The following is a 14,354-nucleotide window of genomic DNA, read 5'->3' as shown; positions in this document are numbered from 1 at the left end:
AACCTTTTGAAGACCTAGTTTAGTGAGGTTTCAGTGATCAGGTCATAAAGTGAAACTCGTATAGATCCATGACACACAGTAGTCACTGGCCACTTTATTAGGTACACCTATTCAATTGCTTGTCAATGCTAATATTGCATAAACCAATAAAATGAGAAGCAACTCAGTGCATGAAGGCATCTAGACAATATGAATATGAAGAGGACTAAGCATCAGAATGAGGAGGAAAGGGGATTTAATTGACTTTCATTGTGGCATGTTTGTTTCTGAACCTGCTGATCTGGGATTTTCACCCACAACCTCCTCCCCACAGTTACAGAGAATAGTCTGAAACAAAACATCTCGAGAGAGCAGCAGCTGTGTGGAGGAAAATGCCTCGTTGATGTGAGACGAGAATGGGATAAAAAGGCAACAGCAGCTCCAATTACCACTGGTTCCATCCCAGGTCTGCAGAACATCTCTGAGGCACAACATGTAGAACCTTGAGGCAGATGGGGCTACAGCAGTAGAAGACTACACCAGGAAAGAACAGAAAAGTGAGGCTTCACTTGACACAGAGAAACCAGGACTGGACTAGAACAAGTTGAAAGGACTTTGCCTGGTCTAATGAGCCTCTTCTCCAGCTGCAGCGTTCAGATGGTCGGATCAGAATTTGATGGAATGAAGCATGAAGGCTTGGATCCATCCTGCCTTTTATCCGTGGGTCAGGCTGGTGGTGGTGGTGTCATGCTGTGGGCAGTATGTTAGTGCCACCTGAGCATCATCTCAACCTATAGTTGCTGACCATCTCCATCTCTTCATGACCACAGTGGACCCATCTTCAGGTGGTTCCTCCCAGCAGGATAATGCTTCATATCACAAAGTTCAGATCACATCAAACTGGTTTCTCCAAAATCTTGATAAGTTCAATGTTCTCACAACACATAATATGTAAATCTGTCTCAGAGTGGGACCTCCTGTCTCTGTTCTGCAGCATCATCCTGGAGTCAAAGTTCACCTGAAAGACCAAGGATTGGTTCAGACAGCTGAACGCGCTTCCTAAACATTTCTCAGGTGACGTTCAACTCAACTGGAACCAGAAGGACACAGTGAAGGGAGGCAAGTAGGGAGCAGGACGGAAGGAATTAATTTAGGACACAGCACTTAGTGCTGCTGGACAGTGAAGAATAGAAATACAATATTCTTCCATACTTATCCATACCTGGAAAAAACTGGAATTCCAGGGTCTTCCAGACTGTAGGAATCCTATGAATGAACTGTGTCGAGTCTGACCCTGAGGTCAGTCACAGCTGTTTTCTAGATAATAGGATCTGTAGATCCATCTAACCTGGATTCTTCCAGAGCTTCAGGGACAGAAATGAGATGTTGTTGTAAACCAGAGACTCCATGACTGGTTGTTCTGCAGCAGGAGCCTAAATATCTACAAATATCTCCTAATACAAGCAGGGTGTTTTATTCAGCAGCAGAGCAGCACCAAAGTCCAACCCAAAGAAGAATCTGAACCACCTCTAACTGATCTGTCAGTAGCAGGATCCATTCAGAGCAGAAACACAAAGTCCAGAACCAACTCTGACTTTATTAACGAGGAAAAGATGATTCATGGTCCACATTCTTACAAAGGGAGGAATTTTCCTTATTAATCTGGATTAGATGAGCAAACACGGGTTCTGGTTATCTGGGTTAACTAATCCTGACAGTTTAGTGTTGATTTCCTTCCTGTGATCCAGACTCTTCTGGGATCTGTTCAAGTTCTTCCTTGTTAAACAAGCTGAGATCCGAGTGTTTCCTGATGTGGCTGTTCTCCCAGGAGGACAGCGTTCCTCCAAGGTTCCTCTGTCCTCAGGACTCCTGCAGAACACCAACATGAACCCTTCAGGCTGCTTCTGTTTCTCTGAATGAGCTACAGAAGGAATCTGCTGAAATGATTGGAACCGTTCACAGTGTTAAGAACCCGTCCGCTCGTTTCACCACATCGGACGGAGAAACGGGGAAACCCGCTGGAGCAGATCCGTCTGTCTGCCTTTAGCGAGCTGAACTTTAACATCAGACCTGATAAATTATCTCTAATAAACTAAACAAGAATCTTCATCCTGGAATCTTCTCAGGTTTGGTCCAACTTAAAGTTTCTACATGTTAAAATACGTCCATCTGAACTGTTGCTATGGTAACGTGGACGGCCCAGCTTCCATTTTGTCAGTCAGACATCTGTTCAGCAAGGTGCTGGCTGTTTTTATCTCCTCCTCCTTCATCCTCCTCCTCGCCTCCATGGCCAAACCGCCTCCTGCTGAGCTTCTCTGGGTCATTTGATGCCATGTCGCTGAAGTCCCTGAAGATGTCCTGAAACGTCTCATCATCACCTGAGGGACAACAAGAGACACGTTAGTTAATGAGGCAATTAGTTAACGTGACGGAGCGTTACCAAGGGGACTGACCGGCGGCGCTGAAGACTCCCTCTGAATCCCTCATCTCCTCGTTCATCCGGGCCATACGCAGCCTGAAACACATCCACGGAAACACACGGAAAATATTCCGAGCCGTCAGAGAGTTCCCATCTCAAACACATCAGTACCGACCACACACTGAAACAGATGAGAACGACTGATTCTGCTGAATCCAGTCAGAAATAATAAACCGGAGTGAATAACTGAGGTGGCGGTCCAAAAGAACCTGCAGGAAACCCATTCATCCCTGAGATTACTGAACGCTGCAGCTCTCAGAGGTTAAACATCCAGTTGATGTTTCAAGAAAACATTTGCATTGAATTAAAACAGTTTAGACCCAACTTCAGGTGTAGAGAATTATTATAAGTTGAAATCATTAATGAAAACATAATTAAGGTGAAAACTAACGATCATTTAGACTTACAGTGTGACGATGTCAGCATTGGCTGTTTCCACGGCAATAGCCAGTGGGTCCTGCCCTCTCTCGTCCACGGCGTACTGATTGGCTCCTCTCTTCAGCAGCAGACACACATGTCTGGTTCGACCAATGAGAGGAAGCCATGTTAGTCAGAGTCCTCCGGTTGGGTGTGAGCAGGTGAGCGTAAAGGTGTAGTTACCCGGTGTGTCCAGCGGTGGCAGCAGCGTGCAGTGCTCCCCGCCCTCTCAGGTCTCTGTGGTTGACATTCGCTCCGTTCTGCAGCAGGAACTCACAGGCCAACAGGGACCCCTGCAGGCGGCAGGCAGAATCACAACATCAGGTTAATAAAGTCTGGAGTTGATTTTATGGAACATCAGAATTCCTCTCACTCCGACAGCCGCTGCGATCAGTGCCGTTCGTCCCTCCTCCTCAGCAACGCTGCAGTTGACCTCTCCCCCTTCGGCCAGAGCTGTTGCCAGGGCAACAAGGTCTCCAGCCAAAGAAGCCTGATACAGACGGTGCCCCGCCCCTTTATGAGGCTCTGAAACAAAAAGTTCTTGAACAAAGGCTCCAGATCAGATGGATACTTCATTGACAGTCGGACTTACGGGCTCCACCTGGGCTCCTGAGCTGCACAAATCTTTTCTCCACATATTTTTCTCTGATCCACGCCTCCTTCTCCGACCTGAAGCAAAGAGCAGTAGGTTTTCCATCTGCTCTGTGGATCACAGATCATCTCAGACAGGACAACTCCTGCTGTTTAACACATGGGACGATGATTTTTCAGTAAAAACAGAAACAGCTCACCTTGGACTACCAGGTTTGGGTTTGACTCGTCCTTCCTCAAAACATCTGGCCTCGTAGATCCGATTAATGACATAGTTTCCTAAAACACACAGCAGCTGCACGAGAAGATGATAATGAGGACTTTTTGTGAAAAAAGACGCTAAAAAGTAAATGTCTGGTTAGTTTATTTGGGAAGAATGAACTGTGTACCAGAATTAAACCAGAACATCTCCACTAACTGGGACTATTACTGGGAATATAACCTGGATCCTCTGGTGTTTATCGTATTGAACAGAGATAAACCTGCTTCAGACGTTTCCAGCAGTTGTTTTTTTAATCTCAGATGAAATAAACTAAACTCAGCCTGTTTTTTCAGGATGGAAATTTAGCTTTTCTATTTTTCACAACAGCAGTGAAGATAAACAATAATATTTAAATTGAAATCTTTGTTGGTCTCTAAGGTTGTGACGGATGGATCCAGTGTGAAGAGGCCAGGGCTGGTGTGTGATGGAGGAACAACAAGGTGATGCACCAAGTCTCCATCAAAGAGTTTATTCTGTTAAATGTTAAATGTTGCGATAAATACGGAAGGCCTTACTGGAAGCAAGTAGCCTGAATAACAACATCAACTCTGCTGAGCGGCCCGGATCAACAGGGTCCAACTTCTCACTAAAGCTTCAGAAATCGGTTGCAGAGAAAAGAGCTCTGGACACAGAACCTATCAGAGGGCTGTGGTGCTGGAATACTGCTGAACATCAAAAAACATCTCCGACTACTGAAGATCAACTGTCAACTGAAAAAAGTATTATTTCCAACAACAGATACATGTTTTTAATATAAATATTTGTATATTTACACAAATACTCAGTTTATGTCACAGGCAAATAGGAAGCATGGATGGACCAGTGGACAGAACATTTTAGACAGCATGAAAACACTTTTCTCCATAATGTGTTTTTTCTTTTCCACATTTATTTAGACCTTGGAACTAATCAACTTCCAGAACTTTCCAGGCTGTACAGAACCCAGTGATTATCTCTGTGTATTATTGATATTAACAGCCTTCCATAGTAGCATTTTTCCTCTTCGTACCTTCAGCTGTTCGGCCTCCCAGGAGTCCAGAGTCAGAGACCGGATCTTGGACAGGTGAACTCCGAGGCTCCTGCAGACACAGAGCCGTCTCATCCCTCAGACAAAGAACCGGTGTATGTTTCACGTCACCAGGAATTCACCTGCTGGCTCACCTGTGGATCCCGGAGCACTCAATGCACACGGTGACTCCCAGGTTGACAGAGGCCCAGCGAGGCTCTTCCTCTCCGCAGTCGCAACACTGCTGGTTCCCTGGACCCCTCAGGGCCACACTCAGCACCGCTGGCCTCTGAGAGGGTGGGCCAGGAGAGACGTCGCCACCAGAGGGGAGAGGGGGAGAATCTTTGGGCTGAACAGATGGACACAAAAACAGGTCAGAACTCTAGAATATGAAACTCGTGTTTATTGTTGTCTGGCTGTGTTGTTTCCTTCTTGGTTTTTATTGATCCTGCTTTGTGTCAGGAGCCTTCAGGGGGACAATGAGGATGGATGAGGATGTTTGTGGTGAACCTACCCGTGTGAGCTGAGCGTCGCTTCTCTCTCTGTAGGCCAGGTCGATGCTGCCCTGCAGAGAACTGAGCCAAGCCTGCTTTAGCTGCTCTGAGTCGGCTTGCAGAGCGCAGCACCTGACACACACACACATATCCGTGTTTTACTATCTTTATGAGGACTTTTCGGTTACTTCCATTGACTTCCATTTATTTTCCTTGATTTTTAGTGCCTAACCCTGACCTTAACCCTAACCCTAACAATAACTCAATTCATACCCTAGTCCTAAACCTAACCCCTGTCCCAAGAACAGAATTTGAAAAAGTGAGGACCAGGAAAATGTCCTCATTTGTCAAAATGTCCTCATTTGTCAAAATGTCCTCACTTTGCGATAAAAACACGAAAAATGGTTCTCATTCAGCAACAAGTACAAGAACACACACACACACACACACACACAGTCTCTCATTAACGCTTCATACTGCAGGCCTGCATTATGCAGCTGCATGTGTGGCGTCTTACGTCTGGACAGACAGCAGCTCGAAGCAGAACCGTCGGTCCATGTGCTCCACAGCCTTCACAGCACACAGTCGGAGATCCTCAAACAGAACAGCGGCGTCCTCCTGTGGCGACACGAGTCCAACATCATTAGTGACATCACCAATTAGAAGCTCCTCCATTAACTGGCAGCACTGGACCCTGAATAAGGTGTCCTTCGGGTAAAGTCGGCCAATATCTTTGGTTCAGTTTGAAATCAGTGAAGTCTTGGTGGAAACAGTCAGTGGATCACAGGAACAGAAGATCTGAACCAAATGGATTACTGTCATGATTATTGTGAACAGGATGCACGTGAAATATGATGTCCTACCAAATGTTGCAACCAAGCTGTCCTTGGCAATGAAAATATTGCAAACATCATTATTTCACTGACAACAGAGATTTGAGATGTAAGAATTTAAATCCAGAACTATTTCACACCCGGATCATGACGTGTCGTCTATAATACTGGATTATTTGAATGTGTCTTTAACCAGCCGGTGTATTTTTAGTCTCATAGTCTGAGGAAACTTTCCCGGGTTACAGTCTCTGTTTAACTAACCCCAACACTGACGACTCGGTGAGTCAAGCCAGGGTTACGGACTCTGGATCCCTCAGCACTCAGGATAAACAGCTGATTGTGAACTCCCAAACAGAACCAGAAAATACCTGCTTCGTAGTAGACTTTGGTCAACATTCGTTGTTTTAAATGTTCTTGATGAATAAACTTTACTTGATGTGCACTGAACAGCATAATGAGACGGAAACTGAGTCAGAAAGCAGCCAAGGTCCAAAGAAAAAATCAGAGCTTCAGGAAGTCCGAAGATCCACTGGTTTGGATGTGGTTAGCTTGTTTTGCAGCTGCACATCCAGCTTCCTATTAGTTTGTTTGGGCAGGCTGGCGCTGATGAAGGATGGACCTTCTGTGACCCTTTCATTCATCTCGTTCAGGTTCTTCAGGCAGCAGAGAGAAGGTAACGAAACCAAACGTACCTGGTTTATGGTTCATAAACCGGTTTAAAGACGGAATCACATCAGGTTCTGTTACAGAAAGCTGACCCAACTGAAACTCATGATCTGTCTCAGAAACCCAAAGCTGAAAAAGTGTGTGTGAAAGTTAGAGAAGCTTTAACATTTCTAAAACACTCACCACAGAGCCGCCATTGGCTGGTTTAACGGGCCATCTTCCTGTAGAGGCAGCATCACATGACCAACAGAGGGCAACTCGATTGGCTGAATGTTTGATTTCACACAGAATCACCTGTTTAAGCTGGAGGGATCTGAACTCTGGATTCAGGATTTAAAACAACCTGATTCTGAATTTATGAATGTCAGAAAATAAGGGAATCAGCAGCATCATTTCTGGATCCGATCATAGAGGGAACATTCCCAGGAACATGGAATCATGGAGCTGTTGAAGTTTTATCTGAATTAAATGTAAATTTGTAGGAAATGGAACGAAACTAAAATGGTGGCGATTCACAGAGACATGAAAATCAGCAGGTTTACAATACATTGAGCTGTTGGAGTCAGTCGATAATTTCAGGTGATTCATGGGATCCTATTGAGAACCATACCTTGTGGGACTTCCTGTAGTTGAGCTGATTGTCTCTGATGGTAAACCAGCATCTGGAACCAGAGGAAACATCTCATCGTTAACAGTGAAACAGAGTCTGATCAGGACGAGCAGCGAGTGGCAGCTCTGTACCTCTTCCAGGTCTTAGATTTCCTTCTGGAGCGTTTGAACAGGTACCCCTGGATGATGTCACCGCTGTCAGGACATGAGCTGACCATCGGCTCTCCTGAAGCATCCTGAGGACACATGAACAACATCACTGTTTACTTTTAGGGCTCCAGCTCTTAAAAAATAAATGACAAATTAAAAATTGAGACGCTGTGTGGACGCATCGTCTTGAACGCATCGTCCTGAACGCATCGTCTTGAACGCATCGTCCTGAACGCATCGTCCTGAACGCATCGTCTTGAACGCATCGTCCTGAACGCATCGTCCTGAACGCATCGTCCTGAACGCATCGTCTTGAACGCATCGTCCTGAACGCATCGTCCTGAACGCATCGTCCTGAACGCATCGTCTTGAACGCATCGTCCTGAACGCATCGTCTTGAACGCATCGTCCTGAATGCATCGTCTTGAACGCATCGTCCTGAACGCATCATCTTGAACGCATCGTCCTGAACGCATCGTCCTGAACGCAACGTCCTGAACGCATCGTCTTGAACGGAACGCAACGTCCTGAACGCAACGTCCTGAACGCATCGTCCTGAACGCATCGTCTTGAACGCATCGTCCTGAACGCATCGTTGTGAACGTAACGTCCTGAATGCGACGTCCTGAACTTAACGTCCTGAACGCATCGTCCTGAACGTAACGTCCTGAACGCATCGTCCTGAACGTAACGTCCTGAACGCATCGTTTTGAACATAACGTCTTGAATGTAACGTCCTGAACGCATCGTCCTGAACGCATCGTCTTGAACGCATCGTCTTGAACGCATCGTCCTGAACGCATCGTCTTGAACGCATCGTCCTGAACGCATCGTCCTGAACGCATCGTCTTGAACGCATCGTCCTGAACGCATCGTCCTGAACGCATCGTCTTGAACGCATCGTCCTGAACGCATCGTCTTGAACGCATCGTCCTGAACGCATCGTCCTGAACGCATCGTCCTGAACGCAACGTCCTGAACGCATCGTTGTGAACGTAACGTCCTGAATGCGACGTCCTGAACTTAACGTCCTGAACGCATCGTCCTGAACGCATCGTTGTGAACGTAACGTCCTGAATGCGACGTCCTGAACTTAACGTCCTGAACGCATCGTCCTGAACGTAACGTCCTGAACGCATCGTCCTGAACGTAACGTCCTGAACGCATCGTTTTGAACATAACGCCTTGAATGTAACGTCCTGAACGCATCGTCCTGAACGTAACGTCCTGAACGCGACGTCCTGAACGCATCGTCCTGAAAGCGACGTCCTGAACGTAACGTCCTGAACGCATCGTTTTGAACGTAACGTCCTGAACGTAACGTCCTGAACGCATCATCCTGAACGTAACGTCCTGAACGCATCGTCCTGAACGTAACGTCCTGAACGCATCGTCTTGAACGCATCGTCCTGAACGCATCGTCCTGAACGCATCGTCTTGAACGCATCGTCCTGAACGCATCGTCCTGAACGCATCGTCTTGAACGCATCGTCCTGAACGCATTGTCCTGAACGCAACGTCCTGAACACATCGTCTTGAACGGAACGCAACGTCCTGAACGCAACGTCCTGAACGCATCGTCCTGAACGTAACGTCCTGAACGCATCGTTTCGAACATAACATCCTGAACGTAACGTCCTGAACGCATCGTTTTGAACATAACGTCCTGAACATAACGTCCTGAACGCATCGTCCTGAACGCGACGTCCTGAATGTAACGTCCTGAACGCATTGTCCTGAACGCATCGTTCTGAACGTAACGTCCTGAACGCATTGTTTTGAACATAACGTCCTGAACGCATCGTCCTGAATGCGACGTCCTGAACGCATCGTCCTGAACGTAACGTCCTGAACGCATCGTCCTGAATGCGACGTCCTGAACGTAACGTCCTGAACGCATCGTCCTGAACGTAACGTCCTGAACGCATCGTTTTGAACATAACGTCCTGAACGTAACGTCCTGAACGCATCGTTTTGAACATAACGTCCTGAACGCATCGTCCTGAACGTAACGTCCTGAACGCATCGTTTTGAATATAACGTCCTGAACGCATCGTCCTGAATGCGACGTCCTGAACGCATCGTCCTGAACGCATCGTTTTGAACATAACCTCCTGAACGTAACGTCCTGAACGCATCGTCCTGAATGTGACGTCCTGAACGTAACGTCCTGAACGCATCGTCCTGAATGCGACGTCCTCCCAGTGAAACAAAGAGGTGGCTAGTGCAGCACGATATTAGAAAATCTCAAAAGAACTGCAGCTGTAACTGCAGTGAAAGAAGGTTCTGCACAGTGTCGACCCGGGGAGGTAGAATACAGATCCACACATTTCTTTAGATTGTTAATGGTAAAAAAAAGAAACAGCTACCCTCCCACTTCACCATTATGCTCTACTTGTGTTGGTCTGTTAAACTAAAGCCCAGTAAAATACACTGACATTTGTAGTTCTGTCAGGTTCTGTATTTCCCCTCTCTTTGTGTTGGGACTTTGTTTAAAATTTTCCATCATATCCACTGACCAGATTGCCAAGATTGCCAGAATCCAGACTGATTCTGACCCACATTCAGATGAGCCTCATAAACACTGAGAACATCCTCTGGACCTGGACAAAGTGGGTCCGATTTCTATTCTGGAGACCTTATCTGTCTGTGGGAAAACAGTGAAGCATTCCACTCACCATGACTGGATCATGTGATGCATGTTTGAATGCTGACTCCAAACAGAACCTTTTGTTTTCTGATCCAGTTTTCCTGTCAGGACTGAACATCTCCTACTGTCTGGGTGCCTCAGCAGGGCGTTGTCAGACTTCCGTTTTACTTACTTGTTTTTCATTGATGCAGAACCAGAAAGAACTGGAAACCAATAATGACTCAGACTGATGTTCTGACAGATGCTGATGTGGTTCCTTACCCTCTGCTGCACCAGCAGATGTCGGTTCTCCAGCTCCTTCCTTTTAGCAGCACAGTCTGCAGAAAGCTGCGACAGCTGAGGAACAAACAGCCAGACAGTTTGAGCACAGATCATCCAACACATGGATCATCAGAGACAGGTCAGAGGTCAGAACCTGAGCTCCCATGGTCTTCATGCTGGGCTCCAGGTCTCTGAGCAGGTCGAAGCCTTGGTGGAAGAAGGTGAACTGAGCGTGCACGAAGGAGAACACCTGCAAGCAGAAATCTGACCAATATTTAGGCAGCTGGGATTTCATTTACTTTTTTTACATTCATTCACTGAAAGCGACTGAATAAATAAAGATTTTTTATTTAAAATGTCAAAGAAAGACATGAAACGACGTACAGAGTTCAAGACGTCGATGTTCTGTTGAGTTTTAAAGGTGTTGAGCTGAAAAAAAAAAACAGAACCCAGAGTTTGATGCTGAAGAAAGTAAATGTGGGAAGGTTCCCCTCTCATGTCCCAGGTGATGGTGTTTCCGGGTCGTACCTGCAAACAGTAATCCAGGCCAAAGTGTTGGTAACATTTCCGTGTGGCGAGCAGCAGGTGGCTCGCCCGCTCGGCCTCAGCGGCTTTGTGTCGCGACACCTGAGCGTTCTTTGCCGCTGCCGTCTCCAGGTCCTCTCCAATCCGCACAAACTCCTTCCTGGTGTCGGCCAGCTGGGGCAGAAACCTCAGAGACACAAACAGCAGAATGGGATAAGATCAGAAACAGAGCAGGATTAGGGTTCGGGTCAGGTTTAGGTGGAGACATCATGGTGGATGTTAGCGTGACTCACTGTGAGCACAGGTTGTTGAGCTGCTGGATGATGGCCCTCTGCGTCTGATCCAGCAACATCTGAGGAGCAGGGATGGAACAGACATCAGTCACAGAGTTAAGGTTCACAGAGAAGAAGACAACAGGAGGACTCACTGTGTGGAAGCTCAACATCTCCTGCAGACCCTGCTGGAACTGGTTCAGGCAGCTCTGAGAAAAGGGAAACAGGAAGTCAGATACAGGGAACCCAAGCTGCCTTTTCCACCTGTTAGATGTAATCCCTCCAGCGAGTTCTGGATCTGCCCACAGGACTCCTCCCACCACATCTCCAAGCGGCTTCCTGATTTTTATTCTGTACTACATGGGTTCGTAAATAAACTCTCTAACAGAAATATGTTTGCATTGTCATCCAGGCCTGGAGAACAGGTGAAGCTAAGACATATAAAGGAAGTCCTGATTGGTTTCACAGCAGTCTGGATGTTTTCAGTGAGACAAAAACAGGAAAAAAGCTGTTCCTGGAAACTTTTAGAGCTGTTGGGACATCCAAAGGGATGCAACGCTCTCAGGTGATCTTACTCATCTGGAGTTGGTGCCCATGTTTGGATAAATAATCTGTAGGCAGAGAGCAGAAAGCACCAAATTCCCATCAGCTCTGCAGAGCTTCTTACCATCATCACAGTATCCTTCTTCTGGGACAACAAGAGTTCAGCCAGGCCACTTAGGAACAGCTGATTGGCTGCGTTGTACGCCTGTCCCGCCTCCACCATCTTCCCGCACAGTTTCATCACCTGATTGGTGAGAGACAGTCAGCAGAGTGCAGTTACATGAGCCTCAGGAGGAGAAAAATTGTCATGATCAGAGGAGACTAAATGGATCCACATCCAGCTGCAGGTGAACACGTAATGTTGAAAGTTACTGTTAGAAAATCAAAGCAGGCAAATTCTGGATTATAAAGGTTGACGGGTGGGTCACAGCATGTCAGGTGACTCAATGAAATATGAGGAATATTTGTACCTTATCCAGTTGTGTCTCTAGCAGGGAAACATCTGCCTCAAACTGATCCAGAGTCAGTCTGAAGAAAGAGAATAAAACATAATCAGAATAACAGGAAAAACCTCTCCAGGAGGACGTTTCTCTAGTTACTCTACTGGCTGATTCACAAGAAGCTTAAATGACCAGCTCAGGATACTGGCTTTATAAGAGAGTACTCAAAACATTTATTACAGTGTAGCCATTAATCCCTTCTGTAGATGAAGTAGGAGAAAATATTGGAAAACCCTCCCAGTCAGCTCCTCTGTGTTTCCCGATGGCCAGAAACCCTAAAGAGAGAAAAAAAAGGTTCTTCCAACGTTTTCGTTTTGCAACAGATGGATCAGCGCTGCCACAGGTTTCCAGCTGGGGCCGCACAATGGAGCAGTTAGCCCTGTTACCTTAAGGCAAGAAGGTCTTGGGATTGAATCCCAGTCTCCCGTTTCCTCCCAAAACATGACATGGGTTAACTGGTCCCTATAAACTGTTACCATGTGATGGACTGGAAACCTGTCCTGGGAGTACCCCGCCTCTCGCCCTTGCGACCCTGCAAATATAAGCAGGTATGGACAACAGATGGACAGGATGGATTTCCAGCTGGATTGGGATCCAGACAGTTAGCAGGCACAGACAGGGACAGTCATGATGTGGAACTTCTGCCACTTCAGTCACTCTGAGCTGAAACTGACTTCTTACAGTGGCAGATGAAGCTCTGATCCATCTAATCATCTCCTGGCATCACCCTGGAAGGCACCAAGATCCTGGAACTCCTTTGACTGAGGCAGAGACTAAACCCGGACCTGGAGAGAGCATTCCAACCTTTTCCAGATAAGACTTCAGACTGGGATGAGAGTCAGCTCATCCTAACCTTGAACCGTTCCAGCTCATGCTGAACATCATGTGCTAAAAACACCATCAGAACATCATCTCGATCGGAATCATCATCCAGTTGATTTTCCATCCTGATTCGTGATTCCTGTGCTGCACCTTTTTGTTATTTAAGATCCATCTGATGAGAACATCTCAGCTGAAGCAGTTTTAGTCTTTGCTGTTAAAAACCGGACTCCAGACTGGTTTTATCACCTGTCCATCGGCCTAACAGCTGAATGAAGCTCTTACCTGTCAGATGTGTCGTTCATAAACTCTGATTGTCTACCGTCTTTAGTCTAACAGCTGATTTATTCATAAACTCTGAATAAAATCAGAAGTTACCTGAACTCAGGTGAGTCCTTGATGCACTCCTCAAAGTCTAACAGAGATCCCATGACGTCACACTGGCTTCCTGGTAACGTCACTGAGACTTAAAATTAATTCAACATCCTAACCGTTAGTTAGCAGTTAGCCTGTTAGCTCGCTGCAGATCCGGCTCATTTCCAGTGATTCGTGTCTTTAAAATAACACTCTGTGCGCACAGATCTGCACGGTACCTTCCAGAGACCCCGGTCCGCCTTGCATACCGGTTCGGTTCGGATAAAACCGCAGATATATCCTGTTTCAGTTGTTTAATTCCCGTGACAGCTGTGACCGTTACAGTGGCAGAACCCGGTTTGTTTTGGCGTCGGTTCAACAACAGCAGAAAGCGACGCTCCGCGGCTCGGAGTGGAACTGCAGCCAAGGAGCGCACATGGTAATAAAACAAGAAATTAAATAAAAAGAAACCAACTCACGCTAAAATGTTACCGAAGTTCATACTATCATTCAGAAATACAATCATTTGTGTCACATGTAAATAAATTCACAAGATACATTTGAATAGTTAGAATATTAATTAGTTAGATCTACTTATATTAGTATAACTTCGAATATTATAACAAATTATACATATATATATTTTTTATATTTACGTCTTAGATATGTATTTATATAATAGAAAAAAAATAAATTTTCAAAATAGGGGGTGCTGGATAGTGCCCCTCCCGGGAACTCCATTATTCTACTGGGGGACTTCAACGCCCACGTGGGAAACGACAGTGACACCTGGAGAGTCGTGATCGGGAGGAATGTCCTCCCTGATCTGAATCCGAGTGGTGTTTGGTTATTGGACTTCTGTGCTAGTCACTGATTGTCCATAATGAACACCATGTTCAAACATAAGGGTGTCCATCAGTGCACTTGGCACCAGGACACCCTGG

The 14,354-nt window shown here is 46.2% G+C and overlaps 2 protein-coding genes across 3 annotated transcripts in view; one reads left to right on the top strand and one right to left on the bottom strand.

Annotated features, from left to right (window-relative positions):
* Nucleotides 1-74: 74 nt before the first annotated feature.
* zgc:162872 (BAR_ACAPs and ArfGap_ACAP domain-containing protein) lies at nucleotides 75-13,771 on the bottom strand. The gene is made up of 22 exons (XM_047391134.1): nucleotides 13,435-13,771; nucleotides 12,208-12,265; nucleotides 11,862-11,981; nucleotides 11,350-11,403; nucleotides 11,216-11,274; nucleotides 10,926-11,109; nucleotides 10,782-10,826; nucleotides 10,552-10,647; nucleotides 10,398-10,472; nucleotides 7,469-7,572; nucleotides 7,338-7,389; nucleotides 5,746-5,846; nucleotides 5,249-5,360; nucleotides 4,890-5,083; nucleotides 4,738-4,807; nucleotides 3,667-3,761; nucleotides 3,468-3,544; nucleotides 3,249-3,400; nucleotides 3,059-3,168; nucleotides 2,866-2,976; nucleotides 2,433-2,494; nucleotides 75-2,357 (listed from the first exon to the last, which is right to left on the bottom strand). Exons 1-22 carry the CDS (start codon nucleotides 13,485-13,487, stop codon nucleotides 2,194-2,196), a joined length of 2,148 nt encoding a protein of 715 aa, XP_047247090.1. The 5' UTR covers nucleotides 13,488-13,771; the 3' UTR covers nucleotides 75-2,193.
* LOC124883793 (latent-transforming growth factor beta-binding protein 1-like) overlaps nucleotides 13,714-14,354 on the top strand; it is a 75,083-nt gene continuing 74,442 nt past the window's right edge. For both annotated transcript variants that reach the window (XM_047391132.1, XM_047391130.1), the window contains exon 1: nucleotides 13,714-13,849. The gene's annotated coding sequence lies outside the window, so the exon portion shown is untranslated. The remainder of the gene's footprint in view (nucleotides 13,850-14,354) is intronic.

This window comes from Girardinichthys multiradiatus, chromosome 18 (genome assembly GCF_021462225.1).
Source record: "Girardinichthys multiradiatus isolate DD_20200921_A chromosome 18, DD_fGirMul_XY1, whole genome shotgun sequence".
Taxonomy (NCBI): Eukaryota; Metazoa; Chordata; class Actinopteri; order Cyprinodontiformes; family Goodeidae; genus Girardinichthys; species Girardinichthys multiradiatus.
This window is presented reverse-complemented; position numbering and strand designations above follow the sequence as displayed.